This window comes from Zootoca vivipara, chromosome Z2 (genome assembly GCF_965207765.1).
Source record: "Zootoca vivipara chromosome Z2, rZooViv2.hap1.1, whole genome shotgun sequence".
Taxonomy (NCBI): Eukaryota; Metazoa; Chordata; class Lepidosauria; order Squamata; family Lacertidae; genus Zootoca; species Zootoca vivipara.
This window is the reverse complement of record NC_142585.1, coordinates 24,814,434-24,830,649: the sequence shown is the minus strand read 5'-3', so window position 1 is coordinate 24,830,649 and position 16,216 is coordinate 24,814,434. Positions and strand designations below refer to the sequence as shown.

General features: G+C 41.0%; 1 protein-coding gene across 4 annotated transcripts; it reads left to right on the top strand.

The window, feature by feature from the left end:
• The first annotated feature begins 323 nt into the window (after positions 1–323).
• On the top strand, positions 324–10,417 carry VBP1 (VHL binding protein 1). Of its 4 annotated transcripts, none has more exons than XM_088664615.1 (6): positions 324–426; positions 2,161–2,281; positions 4,859–4,925; positions 5,088–5,186; positions 6,953–7,091; positions 9,593–10,417. In XM_088664615.1, exons 2-6 carry the CDS (start codon positions 2,175–2,177, stop codon positions 9,661–9,663), a joined length of 483 nt encoding a protein of 160 aa, XP_088520741.1. In that variant the 5' UTR covers positions 324–426; positions 2,161–2,174; the 3' UTR covers positions 9,664–10,417. The 4 variants fall into 4 exon arrangements, with proteins under 4 accessions (XP_088520741.1, XP_034957853.1, XP_088520742.1 ...); XM_035101962.3 differs by having other exon boundaries at positions 2,157–2,281; XM_088664616.1 differs by having other exon boundaries at positions 324–782; positions 2,157–2,281.
• Positions 10,418–16,216: the final 5,799 nt, after the last annotated feature.

Genomic DNA, 16,216 nt, shown 5'->3' with positions numbered 1-16,216 from the left:
ATCCTATTTACCAATCCAATCCTATTTACCAATCCAATCTGGTAAATCACAAAGGGGCTTTCTTAGGGGGGTAGCTGCACATTATCACCGCCCCAACAATACAACCTTCATACCAAAAACAAGAATGGCGGGGGCACGCTCCTCTCTTACTCTCGGGCAGTCAATCAAGACCTATCAAGCAATACGGAGCCCCTCCCCTCCCCCGTGCGCGAGCGAGCGACGTCCTGGCTACGGTTAGCTCAGCTTCGATGCCACTCCGCATGCGCGAGAGAGAAAAAGCACGTCGGGCTCTGTTCCCCTCCCCCTCCCAATGCTTTTTCTCCCTTCATGAAGATGGCGGCGGTCACCGTCGGCGAGGCAGTTTGCGGCGACGGACCAACGGGCGGGAAACGGGCGCACCTGGGCATCCCCGAGGCCATCTTCGTAGTAAGCAAAACAGGAATGTGGGCGCGGGTTGGGTGGGAAATCGGGACCCACACGGAGGGGGCAAGAATGAAGTGAACGTGTGTGTGGGGGGGGTGTCCTGCGTGGTGTGCTTGTTGCGCATGCGCTTCACTTTTGACAGGGAGCGGGGTGGGGTGGGGGGCTGCTCCAGAATGATGTAGGGGAGGCTGTGAGCCCCAAAGACCCTCTTTTCCGCCCGGCGCCCTCCCCGCGGGGCAGGAGCGCGGAGGCTCTGCGGCACCTGGGCATTTAGGGGTAGACTGCCTATTAGTAAGGAGACCCTGATCCCTTCACGTGGCGGCGGCGGCAGCCTTCCCTGCAGTAACTGGCGCTTTAAGGTAGCCTATTATTATTATTATTATTATTATTATTATTATTATTATTATTATTATTATTATTATTATTATTAGGAACGGGCAGGAAGCCCTGCCAGATCAGCCCAAGACAGCAGCTTGGTTTTAGTTTGGGAAAAGACTACCAGCAAGCGAGGCAGGAATGCGAGGGCTCCGCTGGTATTCAGAGGCAGGTTAGGTGTCACCCTTCTGGGGAAATAAATCCAGCCTCTTCTGCTTTTTGCGCCCCACCCACTTCGGATTTCAAGAGTGATTGCCTTTTAATGCGGAGGTTCCGTGGCTTGTAACTTACTTATTGCATCCCGCCTTTCCTCCCAGAGAGCCTAAGACGCTGCCCATTGCTCTTCCCCCCTCACCCCTATTATCCTTATAGCAACACTGCAAGGGAAGCTAGCTGGAGAGATACTGCCTGGTCCCAACAAGCTTCACGGTTGGTTGGGAAACCAGGTCTCTGTTGTGGGCGAACTATAACTGCTATAATGTCATGGGTAATATCTGTGTACCATGGATTTGTCTTCTATAAGAAGAGCCCAACTGGCTCAGATCAAGTAAGAATTGCTTCCAAGTGACCAGGAAGGGGGGCTTTTATGCTGTAAACTAGGAGAGGGAATGAAATAGTGTACTGTAGTCAGTTCTGAGCTTGATGGACTGGCTCAGTATAAGGCAGTTCCTTATGCTTCTATGAGTGCCACTGTGATGCAACAGAGACTGGTTTATTAGGCCATATGATAACATTTTGCTACCAGTAGTTGAGTAGCCAATTATTACACAGAAAGCAGTAATCTTCCCTTGCTATTGCTCCCTTGTAGTCTTTAAGTTTGCCTATCTTATTAATCTAAATCATTATGAAGAATAAGAGTCCTGCTGGATCAGATTGAACATCTTTCTAGACAGGCCTTTGTTTGCTTTGAGTGGCCAGCTAGATATGTCTGCTTTGGGGGGGGGGGAGAGGAGCTGGCTGCATGGCTGCTATTCCTTCTTTTCAGGCAACCTGAATTGAATTGAATGGAATTGATACTAAAAGGAGAAACTAACTTTGGGCTCGTTTCTCAAATATTATACTGCTTGACTATGCTGTTTATGCTTTTGAATGTAGAAGAGTAAGCAGAATTACTGTTATTTAAAAGCAAAAAAGGGTAGGCAAGCAAGTGGTTAGAAATGGTGAGGAGGGTCAGGGGACTCTCAGTAGTGGGTCTCATACTGGAGCAGGGTCTTTGGCTGGTGCTTGGCCATTCCTGTCCCCAATGCCAGCCCTGGAAGAAGTCAGAGCAGGCCAGGCTTTGGCCAACCAACTATTCACATGGCTGCATGAATTGAAGGTTTTGGAGTTACTGATGTGTAATGTGTTTCTACTATAAGGAAGATGTAGATTCCTATATGAAACAGCCAGGAAATGAGACAGCAGACACCGTACTCAAGAAATTGGATGAACAGTATCAGAAATATAAATTTATGGAGCTTAACCTTGCCCAGAAGAAAAGAAGGTAGGTATTTTCTGTGGTGTCCTTTATAAGGATTATTCCAAAGTTAGAATGCTACTCCCCATGTCATCATGCAGACTGTTCTTTGGCTAAAATTTAATAAGCTACTACCCTTTAAGAAGCTAGACAGTAATTGCTACAAGCTGATGTACTGGTAGGATACTAAAACAACTTGCAATGCTAGGACTGTGGTCCAACTTGTGAGGAATGTCTGAAAGGCACATTTAGAGTATTTGACATGTTTGCAGTTAATATTTTTCTGCTTTATATCATGACGTAAATAAGCTGTTTTTTACAGTAATGATGGGGCCATTGTATTAAATAATTAGGTATCTGCACCCACTGTTGCTTTTTGTCATACATTATTTTGCTTGACTAGGAGTTAAAGTAAATCCAGGTGAAAAATTAGACAATGAGCCTGGCCATACCACCGAACTAGTTTTGATGGCAATAATTATTACTGGAATAGAAAAAAAAGCAATCACATGTTTACATTAATCAACAGAAGTGTTCATTCAAAAGAATAGGGTCAAGTTTCCATATGCTATTGCATGTACAATCACATTGTATGCTTACGGGTTTCGCCACGCATGCGCAGAAGTGGCGCCTCATGTTGCGGACTTTTTGGGGTACATAAGGACCCCCGGAATGAATTAAGTATTAAGTGTACTGGTGTCCACTTAATTCTATTGCCTGCAGTCACACCTAAGTTTGCATTAGAGATAAATTGAGTTTTTGGGGAAGAATTGTTAAATACTGCGGCTACTAGTACCATTGTTAGAGGTAAATGATCACTTTCAATATTATTGCCCAGCTCTAACTCCATGACAAACTTATATGCAAATCGTGAGATCGCAATATCACACTGCCTCCATGCTTTGTAAAGTGGGTATATTCTCTGGGCTGATCTCTCTCTGTCATACTGTTCAATATTAACAAGTCCCTCTGTCTTACAGCTTGGGCTAAACAGAGCTCTGAATAATTACATCTATGATGTAATTAAACAGATGGGAGGTACCTCTGGCTAAGTAAATATCTGGTTCCAGAATCTGAATGTAATTGGTGTACAAATTTACATTGTTGACTCCCATATGTAGGTTAAAATCCCCTGCAATGATAAACACTGCGGTAGGATATAGGGTTTCCGTGGATTCTATGTAATTCTCTAGATCTGTCCAGATAGTATTTACAGTAGTGGTTGTTTTTTTTTACAAGGCGGTATGTAGACATTAATCAGCATTAAATATACTTTCAAAACTGTAACCAAGACAGCAAACGGGTTACATGGAGTCATGGCTGTTGTAGTTGCATTCAACTTTGTGGAGATGAAACATGCTAGACTCCCACTGACCCTACCACCTTTCATTGAGGGAGTGGCTGTCAATGAGTGACATTTGTTTCCGTTAAGCGTTATAGAGTCATTGTGCCATGTTTCTTGAAGGAGAATAATATCAAATTGCACAAAATAGTTCATCAGCTGTCTATTATTCTGCTTTGAATGCCAGCCTGCTATGTTCCATGACATCAGTTTTAGCCCCGGCTCCTTTAAACCTCTGTGCTTGTTGCTTCCACTTTGTCCAGGTACCCAATTCCATCTCTTAAAATGCTTCCATTCCTCTTATCAGTGGGAACCCATTCAATGGTGTTAGTATACTTTTTGATTCTTGGGAGAGGACTACCAGTACCCATTTCATTTGGAGCTAATTTCCAATAGCTCAGCCAGGAATTTGTAGTCACCCCATCAGAATTGTCCCTCACCATATCATATTCCAAGGGGGGTTGAGTTTGCAGCTCTGCATCTATACACTTAAAAGTTTCTCTGGTAGTCCTCTTTTTAACTATACATTTTGGAGAAACAGTTTGTGGGCAAAAGGTTTGATTGTCAGTTGTTTCACCAATGTTTTGTTGTCCATGCTGTTGTATTTGGGTCAACCTTGAATGAAACTTAGCTAGTTTGATGAGAATGCCACTTTGCTCTTTATTTGGTAGGTTAATAAAATTACTTAGCAAATCCTCTTTTTCTGGGACTGTCCAGTCTGCTGAATCTGGAGGGTAATTTTTATTCGGAACTACAGTAGATTGAGTAGACCTCTTGAATTTTCCTTGCATAATCTCTGGAGACTGTGATCTTCTTCAGCAATAGGACAAATGTCAGCTTTAGTTGAGGTGACCTTGTTCCTCCTGATCACTCTTTTAGGTACAAACAGTGGCTTAGGTGATGTGTCTTCAAAATGCTGATAAGGGAAGACTCATTTCCTGGCTAAATGAGCCTTCTTTTTCATGATTATAGCTGGAATTCTACGGGTGCTGAAAGTTAGAAGAGTTGTCTTGCAACATCCATCGTTAAAGAGCCCCTTGATTGATTTTAATTCAATATTTCCAACATCACAACTCAGGCGTAAGTTCAAATGTAGGCTGACTCCCAGTAAGGAAAGTGTCCCTTATATGGAAATAGCTGTAGAACAACCTCATATGCTGGACTGAGTGTTTCTGCCCTCCAAACCCCAATTATATATCAAGCAGATTAGATTGTTTAGTAAGTGTAGCAGACATAAAATTTTACATCTGTTTTATTCACAGGTTAAAAAATCAAATTCCTGAAATTAAGCAGACATTAGAAATCTTAAAACACATGCAGAAGAAAAAGGTAAATACCTTTTACTGTGTGGTGGGTATTTATCTTGTGTACAATGCTACATCAATAGTTACCACAAATCAATCTTTATTTGGCTGCAGAAAATTATTAATAATGACTAATTTGAACACAAGTGCTCTAGCCATGTTCATTTGTCATCTCTCCTTTCGGTAGGAATCCACAAAACTGATGGAAACCAGATTTTTATTGGCAGATAACCTCTACTGTAAAGCTTCTGTTCCTCCTACAGATAAAGTTTGTCTTTGGTTGGGGGTAAGTAAAAACATGTTCACACTTACTAAGCATCTATTTTCAGCCACAAACATGGCTGAAAGGCAACATGAGTTCTGAATATTATGTTAACATTTCATGATGCTATTTGGTCACGCAGCTTGGTATATAATAATAATAATAATAATAATAATAATAATAATATAATAAGTTTCCCCAGCCACTCTGGGCGGCTTCCAACCGAATATTAAAAACAGTACAGCATCAAACATTAAAAACTTCCCTAAACAGGGCCGCCTTCAATTGTCTTCTGAAAGTAGAATAGTTATTTATTGCCTTGACATCTTCTGGGAGGGCGCCCTGTTCCACAGGGCGGGTGCCACAACCGAGAAGGCCCTCTGTCTGGTTCCCTGTAACCTCACTTCTCGCAATGAGGGAACCGCCAGAAGGCCCTTGGTGCTGGATCTCAGTGCCCACCCCCAATATGACCCCCCCCCCAATTGTCATCATTACCCATTTCCAATCTCTGGATTTCTTTGGAACAGCAGGGACAAAAGCCTCTTAACAACATTGAAAAAAGAATACATTTCGGCCCAGATCTTGAAAGGTGCAACAATGGGCCCAGTTCTGCTGACCCTTCAGACTATAGAAATGAACTGGGTTCCCCTCTTCCTTTGCTCTAATGATCCATTTCATATTTTCTGTTCAATATTAGCCATCATTTACTGTGCTGTCCAAATACAGTATAGGCTTTGGCTTATACTTGCATGAATTGAAGGCGCCTCTGAATTCGGTCATTGTGCATTGCTACAGGTGGTGCTTTAAGTTGCATGTGTTTAAAGTTAGCATGTGAGCCTAAGGCTCCACATGAGTTTTTCTCGATAACTCAAACTGGGTCTGGAAAAGCTGTGACATGCCAGATGCTAATGGACTACAGTGTTCCCAGTATCTCTAACCATTGACCATATTGGCTGGGTCTGAAGGGAGTCCCAACAACATCTGCAGGCCAGAGGCTCCTCATTTCTGACCTTAACAATAATTTAAATGGTTTTCTGAACTGTACTTAACAGTAAAATAACAAGTGATTAATTGCTTGCCTGGATTAAATAAGAAACATGGAGTCTACTAGACACGTTGCTTTACCCCAAAACTGAAACATCCAACAAAGGGGCACATAATCCCAGATGAAATTGGCAGGGAATGTCTGGCACTCCTGCAGCAGAATATTTACAAAAATGTTTAAATTGCAACAGTTTCTGATTGGTTAATTTTATCTGCTTTTTGTAAAATTGAGTTCTCACAATGATCTTTTGCCAGACCAGTACTATTTAAGTTGTTTTAAATTATTTGCAGTTGGAGGTGAGCAGCGAGTGAGCAAAGTTTTTGAATGACACCAGGCTTTTCAGGAGATCCAAAAGTGTCTCTCCACACCTCTTAAATGGGCAACAAATGCAGCAGATGGCTCACATACTGTTTTTGAACTCGTTGCAAACAGTACTACCTGCAATATTTATATCTACATATCTATGCCTGCCTATCTATCTATCTATCTTTCTATCTATCTATCTTGGCTAATGCTTCTATATTTAACTTCCAAATTCAATGTCCAAGATCAGTCTTTTAACTATAATGTATCACGGGTTGTGCTTAACTTACTGTTTTCAATGTGTTTTAAGGTAATGGTCTCTATAAGAAAGGGTAAAACCAACTTAGGCTCTTGAATATTAAATTTGTAGTCAGTCATTCATTTTAAAAGTACTTAATTTCAAAAGCCATTGAAGGTTTCTCAACATAAATGTTGTTCTTAGGCCAACGTAATGCTGGAATATGACATTGATGAAGCCCAAGCATTGCTAGAAAAGAATCTCTTCACAGCCACAAGAAACCTTGAGTCTCTGGAGGAAGATCTGGATTTTCTTAGGGATCAGTTCACTACTACAGAAGTCAGTATCCTTTTAAAAAGAGAATTGAATTCCTGTTTCACAATGATATGCCCTCTATTTCTTAGTTTTCATCCACTTTCTTTGAACAAATCTGCTTGTGGAAACAATTCAGGTCAAGGAATAGTGAATCCAGTAGCAGATGCAGGTGTTTATTGCATTTGTCCAGTTTGTTCAGTCTAGATACCACTTGCTGTGAAAAGATACAATATCCTCAGTTATCACTGATATACAACAGTCACTGTGAGCAGTGGCTCCAGGGCAGTTGAGGTTCAAGGCTCTTCCCTCCATTACAAAACTTTTTTCATGCTGTGGGCCTCATTGACCCCTCTGGTGACCAAAGTGTAAAGGTGGACTTTTTTTAAAAGGACAAAGCAGGGTGGTTAGGGTCACAAAAGATTTTTAGGATCACAGGAGCCACCCATGGCAGTGGTTAATAAATAAGAAAATACTTTAAAAAATATTTTTTAATTGACTTTTTTCAAAAGCAGGTGATCTTGGAGGGTCACAAAAGAAAATTGTTTAGCATCATAGTGAGGAACCTGTCAGCATTCCTTAAACTTTTTTAAATAGTTTTTTTAAAAATATAAACATTTGGGAGGGGGCTTTGGAGGGCTCAAAAACATGACACCACAGTGGAAGACATAGAGTAGTAGAAAAAGGATTTGCACTGTCTAAAAAATGTTTTGAGGGGGGGAATCAAATTTTGGGGTGAGGCTTTGGGGGCTGAATGTTGACTCAAGGCTCCTGCTCCAGAGGAAGAGCAGAGAAGGAGCTAGAGGTGAGCAATACTCCTGAGTAATCAAATTCATTTAGGCCAGGCATCCCCAAACTGTGGCCCTCCAGATGTTTTGGCCTACAACTCCCATGATCCCTAGCTAACAGGACCAGTGGTCGGGGAAGATGGGAATTGTAGTCCAAAACATCTGGAGGGTCGAAGTTTGGGGATGCCTGATTTAGGCTCTTCGGAAAAGAAAACCTGAAAAAAGAACAAACTTTCTTAAGATTTTCATTTATAGATGATTTCTGGAAGTCTAAAATGCACTGGATTATTCAGTACATTTGTTAGCACCTTTTCCTGCCTTTGTTCTCCCTTAAACTTGTCACACTGTTGTTAAAACCAAAGGTTTATCTAGCTTTTAAGTTAGGACAGGATAGTTCTCATCCAAATTGTGATAAGCTGTTTGTCTACCATGCAGCAGAGAGAGTTTTAACCACACATCTGCATCAAGTCAGAAAAACCAGAGAAGCAGAGAGTAATAAAAAAATTAACCACTTGAAAAAAACATAGGCAAGTGTTATTTGCCAGCCTTTCCAAAATTACAAGTTGATTAAGTGTTCTGGTTATCTGCAGGTAAATACAGACTAGTCGTTGAGAGCCATCTTATTCTTTCCACAAGCATGTGCTCAGGTTCTTAAGCAAGTAAAGATGTGCTGTTAATGAGCTGGCTGCAGTCATTTTCCATGGTTTGAAAATGGAGTTCTGATCATGGAAAACGCTGCCTGTTGTCCACCCAGGTGTCACAAGAGTGTGTGCAGGGCACGTTATTGGCAATTTGAGAAAGCTAGTATTGTTGCAGGTATTCAGGAATAAAAACTTTGATGATCAAGCTTATGCTAAGGCAGGGGTTCCCAACAAAATTTTCTTGAGGACCCCTCATCGAGCCGCTATTGTGACAAGGACCCCCATTAATTCCTAATCCTAAAATTAAAAAGTGAGAGCCAAATTAAGGGTCTTTTTATATTTTATATTTATACGTTTTTTACAGTTCTTCCTCTTCATCTGTAGGCCTTTGTCGTTTTAACGAACCACTTTTTAACCAACGGTCCATTTTTAACTACGCAAACTGTAGCTTCCGCGAAAAACAACGCTTTGTTTACAAACACTACTGTTTTGCAAAGAGGCAGCGTGCGCTAGGGTGGAGGGAGGGGAATAGAGAAGACAGGGTACCTGCGCAGTAGCGCACAAATGAAGCCGACAAAGCATCTTGGGGAGGTGAGTGTTAGTAGAATGCGCACGCTGCCTCTTTGCAAAACAGTAGTGTTTGTAAAGCGCCACCTAACGGCATACAGCAGAACTACTATTAGCGCAAATCTAATTCTAGTTTTGCGCTAGACTCTGCTCATGCAGGAAGCGGCCAAAACAAAAAATATGTTATCATACGAAATATATTTAATATATTTTTTATTCTAATAGCATCTTGCGGACCCCTCTGGCATAGCTCGCGGACCCCTGGGGGTCCCCGGACCACCTGTTGGGAACCACTGTGCTAAGGAAACTGTAGAGCTTTTTCCTGCTGGCCCTGCACAGTGTTACTTGTGATCTATTTTCAGAGCACCGACTTAAATATTTCAGATTAACAGATTAGAAATTGTTTATGAGAACAGCAGTGTCTAGTATTCGGGAATCAAACTGCTTGTGCTAATTATGGGAAGCAGATAAAATCCAGGGAGAGGAGCATCTGCTTTCACCTTACAGCACAATAATTTCCTTAACTGTGTTTCCAGATATGGCTAGAGTTTATAATTGGGATGTAAAGCGAAGAAACAAGGATGACCCTTCCAAAAGCAAAGCTTAGTTATTAATAGTATTCATTAGTTCTCTTATATTAAATGTGTTCTTAATTTGAATCTTAGTTAGCAGACATCTTTGTAAAAAATGGTTTGCAAGCCCTGTTTGGTTCTGTGCATGTTCCATTATTGCTGCTTTGGGAAATGAGCCATAAAGGATTTTGGCTCTTTCCACATAATCTATCATAGGAAAATGTTGGTTACAAAACTTTACTGAAAATCTGAAGTGCATTATAGGAATTGTGTTTTGCAAAGGGTTGTTTGTATATATGAGTATTGAGGTACATCAAAATTTGGTGTGGGGAAGGTATGGTAGCAATATGGGGAACACAGTCCATTGTAATCCTGCTTCTATCTGCTTTAGCTATCCTCTAAACACTTCACACACATGAACTCATGTTTAGCCCTTGAGGAAACAAATAATTTAATACACAGTGCAATCTGTATGTGATCTCACTTAGTTCTATATTCACATAAATATCTCATCCCAAGTCTGTAAAACTGTAGGGATCCAGGAGCAAATGACCTACTATAAACAATCAGTGCATTTGCCATCTGTTCTAATTCAGATGCTTGCAAAGATTCTTGGTGGAACCTGCATTTAAACATGGATGGTGTATTTGAGCCCAGCTTCAGTTGGTTTAATGTTACTCCCTTTTTACTTCATATGAAGCTTTGCTAAAGTGTTGCCTTGGCATCTTCCTTTTTTTAAAAACCATGATGCACATCTTAAGGTCAAATAAAATGAAAAGCAAATGTTAACTGTGTTTTGATTTCTTCTAATGAACAACACTTGTAAAGCTTTTGTACTTTTATTTCATTATATGTATTTCTATATTTTGGGGAAGCCACCCAACCTAACACTACTACTACTACTACTACTACTACTTGTTGTTGTTATAACAGTGAAACTTGAAAGACTTATAGCAGAAACCTCTAGCACCTGTTCCTTTTAGCAGATGGGCACCAAAACTTTTGAAATATTTGGTAATGTAATTATTGACGGGTGATGGTGGAATGGTAAATAGAGATTGTTTTAGTTCTTAAAATGATGGAGAGCTTTCAAGTTTACCCAGTGTTGGAGGTGCTATACCCATCCCAAAGTGCTATACCAGGGATCAGCAAACTTTTTCAGCAGGGGGCCGGTCCACTGTCCCTCAGACCTTGTGGGGGGCCGGACTATATTGGGGGGGGTGAACTAATTCCTATGCTCTACAAATAACCCAGAGATGGATTTTAAATACAAGCACACATTCTACTCATGTAAAAACACCAGGCAGGTCCCACAAATAACCCAGAGATGCATTTTAAATAAAAGGACACATTCTACTAATGTAAAAACACGCTGATTCCTGGACCGTCTGTGGGCCAGATTTAGAAGGCGATTGGGTCGGATCCGGGCCTTAGTTTGCCTACCCATGTGCTATACCTTAAGATCCCAAAGCATAATTTTGAACCTGTAGAAAATAAATGCACGTTTAAAAGACAAATCTAAGATACTATGGTAAAATAAAAGGACATTATTTTATTTAGATTCAGAAGCAACAGAAACAGAAGACAACAATATTTCTGGTGAATAAAAATTCAGAATTTAACATCCAAATAATGCAACTAACATAGATTATGAAAGAAAATGTTTCTCATCTTTCTCATTTTCCCTTTTCGATTACAGAATTTTTGTATATAGTTTCATCTCTTCAAGCCATAGATTTCCCCCTCCTCCAAGAAGTTGGTTTTGCCTTACTATGAGACAAGATGGTGCTCTTGTGAGAATTTGAGTTGATGGCTTGAATAAAATTATGTGTGTTCAAGCTGTAGTGTTTATTATAGATGCTGAGTAAGGCTAAGAGTGCTTCAGCTAAAAGTTCCATATGGACATTGGATCTCCTAGATATGTAAGGCAATTCTAGCCTGAGCTGTTAGGGGGGTTGTAGGTTGGCATCTTAAAACTTTAGGGATGAGCATGTTTCTCTTGTGTTTGTTGCTCACCTATCTTAACTAGAGAATTGCTACAGTTCATGAGTTAGCACATTCATACTTTTCATTTAGTCTTGCCTTGTTGCACTGTGCTTTAATCATTGTGTCCATATATGCTAGTGTACATGGCAACATAAATGGAAAAAGGCATGAACAAACACCAAAACTGCTTATGGAACTGTCTGAACACAGTGCAGAAATAATGACGAAGGATAGTGGATCCTGAAATGGTTCTACTGCTGCACAATTGAGGTCAGCTAATCTTGGAGCCCTAAAATCATGTTTTGCATGCATCCCACACTTCTAAAAGATGGGAGGGTGAAATGGCTATCCAAGCATCTTTAATAGTCATGTTGCCACAGAGCATTGGTGCCTCTTGAATGCAATGGGAACAATCAAAAGAATTACAAGGCCACTTCTATACACCCAAAGGGTGTTTGGACTTGCTTGAGCAGTCACTGTCCTCTTGTTTTGTGGCACACTTTCATTGGAGGCTTTTAAACAGGCCAGATGGACATCTGTCAGATTTTTTTAGTTTTGCATTGCAAATGATTGGGCTAGATGACCACTGAAACCCCTTCCAAATACAATTCTATGGTTTTAGGAGAGTTTTAAAAGTGTGCTTCCTATGCATGTGCACAACTTGGGGATGGCTTAAAGTAATTCTATGGATCTCTGCCTGTGAATGTCTCCCTTTATTTCCCCAAACCTGCAGTTTCTGGGTATTCCACGGTGGCCTAACACTGCTACTCAGTGAACTCAAGAACTCTTGATTGTGTCTAGCCATGATGCAGCATGAGGGACTGAGAAGAGCTGTGGTGTCTTTGAAAGAGCTGAGAGCCCTTTGCTATCCTAGGCATGATTTGTAGCCAGAACGGCTGTATGGTAGCAGCAATCCCACCTCACTATACACCTCAGCCAGTTGAAAGCCCACTGTTAAAATGCTTCAGAATGGGTCTGAGTAAAGACAGTCTGAGAGCTGGTCACTTCCTGGATGGGAAATCCCCTCACATAGCCTATCTTGAGCTCCACAAAATAAAGTTGGTACTGTATATATATTTGTGTGTGTGTGTGGCAAGCACCCTCTTAGGCGATAATAGTCCAGAGAAGAAATTCCTTTTCTAAGACTGTGCTTCAGCAAGTTGCTGTAACACCAAACTTCCAGTGCATTGCCCCAGGACTGCAATAATTCTGGGGCTCAAATCCCTGCAGTTTAAAGGAAGAGGTAGGTTAAACCACAGAGCCTAGGGCTTGCCGATCAGAAGGTTGGCGGTTCAAATCCCTGTGACGGGGTGAGCTCCCGTTGCTTGGTCCCAGCTCCTGCCAACCTAGCAGTTTGAAAGCACGTCAAAGTGCAAGTAGATAAATAGGTACCGCTCCAGCAGGAAGGTAAACGGCGTTTCCGTGCGCTGCTCTGGTTCACCAGAAGCGGCTTTGTCATGCTGGCCACATGACCTGGAAGCTGTACGCCGGCTCCCTCGGCCAATAGTGCGAGATGAGTGCCACAATCCGAGTCGGTCACGTAAAGGGACCCCTTAAAGGGACCCCTGATGTGCTTTCGAACTGCTAGGTTGGCAGGAGCTCGGACCGAGCAACGGGAGCTCACTCCGTTGCAGGGATTCGAACCGCCAACCTTCTGATCGGCAAGCCCTAGGCTCTGTGGTTTAACCCACAGCACCACCTGCGTACCATCCCTTTACCGTTAGGTGCTTACAAATTCAGTCATGCACACATGGTCATCCCAGCACAAGATCTTGTGGCAAATGATGTGACATCCTTTCTGAAGTTTCATCATAAGAGAAGAGTTGCTGGCTCATGCCAAAGGCCTACCTAGTCCAGCATCCAATGCTCACAGGGGTCCCCTACATGCCTAGTAACCAGATATCCTTCATGAATTTTTATTAGAACAATTTTTAAAGTCATACAAGTTAGTGGCCATTACTACACATCATGGGTGCAAACTCAACACTTCCAGCCATGCACTGTCTTGAATCTTCCACTATTACACGACAGCAATGTTCCCTCTAGCCCTGAATAATTCTATAAACATTCATCATTCTCCATCCCTCAATTTACTCTCCTTTTTTCTAAAGCAAACAGCTCCAACTGTTGGAACATTTCCTCATATTTACGTACTTCCATGCCTCGATCATTTTAGTTGCCATTTCCTGATCCTTCTCATAGGAAGCAATGTATTCTCAAGAGGATACATGTACATAACCATAAGAACAGAAAATATGTTTATTGCTTCAAGAACTATTTTCTCCTACATACAAATATAACTAATTGACTCAAGATTCTATAATCAGGTGACAACTCTTGTCTTTTTGGTGGACTACAACTCCCATCACTCCCTGGCCAATGCCCTTACTAGCTGCGGTTGCTGGAAGTTTGAGTCAAGCAACATCTGAAGAGCATCATAGTTGACTGCCTCTGTTTTAAATCCATGATCTTGCAGGGATATATCAGGCTAAGACTGGAACATGACCAATGTCCGTCCACCATCCACCATCCAGTTGGCAGCATTGCTGAGCAGATGGACACTTTTTTGGTTCCTAGAAACACCACGCTATAGAACGTTATCTTTAATCCTCACCTTCACCAGCTGTGACCACGGCCAGGATTAAAGGGTCTGTGTGCAAAGTGCCTTCTGGTTCCTTTTATCCAATTGTGTTTCTGCTCTGAGCTGTACCAGGCCTACTGAGTCTAACCACCATTTGTCCTGCAGTTCTCTCAATACATCATTGCTCTGAGACATTGTGGAAAGCTAGGAAGATCCTGCCTCCACCCTGCCACTGCCTACTCTAGCTTTATTTCCCACAGGGCCCATTAGTGTTCCTGTGTCAGTTGGGCGTTAAAAGCAAGAAGCCTTTTTTTAATGGAAGGGGGGCAGCTAGAGTGTGGCAACAGGCACTGCAAGGATGCATGGATGTGGATGCTGGATGTTTTTCCGGCAGGATGTACATTTGTCAGCAAATGTTTTCCATGGCTGGATTTTCAAAAGTTTAACTGCAGCTTGCACAAATGACAATGCAGAAGAGCAGCAGTCCAATCTACCAGCAATTCCTAGGTCATAATTTGCTTGATTTCAGTTAAAATGTCAGCTGTGTGCAATACAGGAATTAGCGATTTCCCTGTAGTTCACAATACATTGCCTTGGCAATGATTCAAATGGACTATTTCCCATCCTGGCTCTATAGAATAAACTGTTCATTGTGGATTTGTACAAGAATACAAGTTTGAAAATGCCCAGGATAGTGGGAGACAGACCTTGTTCATATCTGCACCTTAAAAACACCAGTGGATTCTGTTAAAACAGTGTGTATGTTTATTATTAATCTACTCCGTACTGGGTTTTTACCACCATGGTTGCTGTATACAGATGTTTGATGGGGTGGGGTGGGGAACAGCAGAGGAAATAAAAACACGGATTTTCCTTTACAAGTTTTGAATGTCACATAATCACATTAACCATTTTGCTAGATACAAGCATAGTTTTCATTCACACACAGCTAAATACAGCAGGTTTTTTTTGTCACATTTCATTACAGTGCATATAACAGAAAGCTAGGGAAAGTGTACAGTATAATTTTAATCTGGAGGTACTGAGAGTTTTTTTTTCCTTTTAATCCAGCATGCAGACTGAGATTGTGAGTTTACCAACAGGCTTGTTTTTATTTTGTGTGTCTTTGCCAGAGAATGAAAATGAAAGAAAATGCCTTTTTTTTAAAAAAGTATTACCCTCCAGTGTATCTTGCAGTAGTCAAAATGCTAAAACAAGTCAAGAAAAAGATGAGGTTTTTCATTTTACAAAGTCAAACCCCACTTTTATTTGTATAGGAGGAAGTCCCCCTCCCCAGATGATCATTTATATAAGTTGCCTAAAAATATACGGCATTAGAAAGAGATTACATCATGAGTTTCGATCAGAATTATTTTACGTTTAAAGGTCTTCAGTCAAATTTCCTATACATTTTACTTTCTTTTGTAACTCTAATGCAGTATACATTATAAATCAAAGAGTCCAAATATGACCAAACTTTATTCCCTCTATGTATTTAAAATGTATTTATTGAGGCAGGCAGCAGTTGAACTATATCTATTTTGGTAAAAAAAACACCAGTAAATGCACTGAGGGGAAATGAAATTTGCCAGTATGCTAGTCTATGGATCCTGACGTAAAATGATGCTGGAATTCTTCATGCTAGTTGCTTTCTTTTGGATTCAATTGTATTTTTGCAGTTAAGAGGGCAGTCCAAAAAAGTTTAGAGCCAAAAATCAGCATATAAATGTTTTATAAATAGAGAATTGTAGCAAATGTTGGTCCTACTCAGAGCAGGTCCCTTAATTTCAATGGGTTCGTTGTGAGCAATATTGGTTATTATGCAGAATGTTTAATCCTGAATTCATTTTTAAAGCCAACTGAATACCTGAATCTGGGGTAAAGAACAATGCTTGGTAAATTAATGACAATGCAGAAGTAAATCTATAGCTTTTCCTGGGGTATTTATTTGCTGTTAAAAATATTTTCTCACTACACTAGAATGACTTTGGATAAATAAAGAGTAAGATTAATTAGAAGAT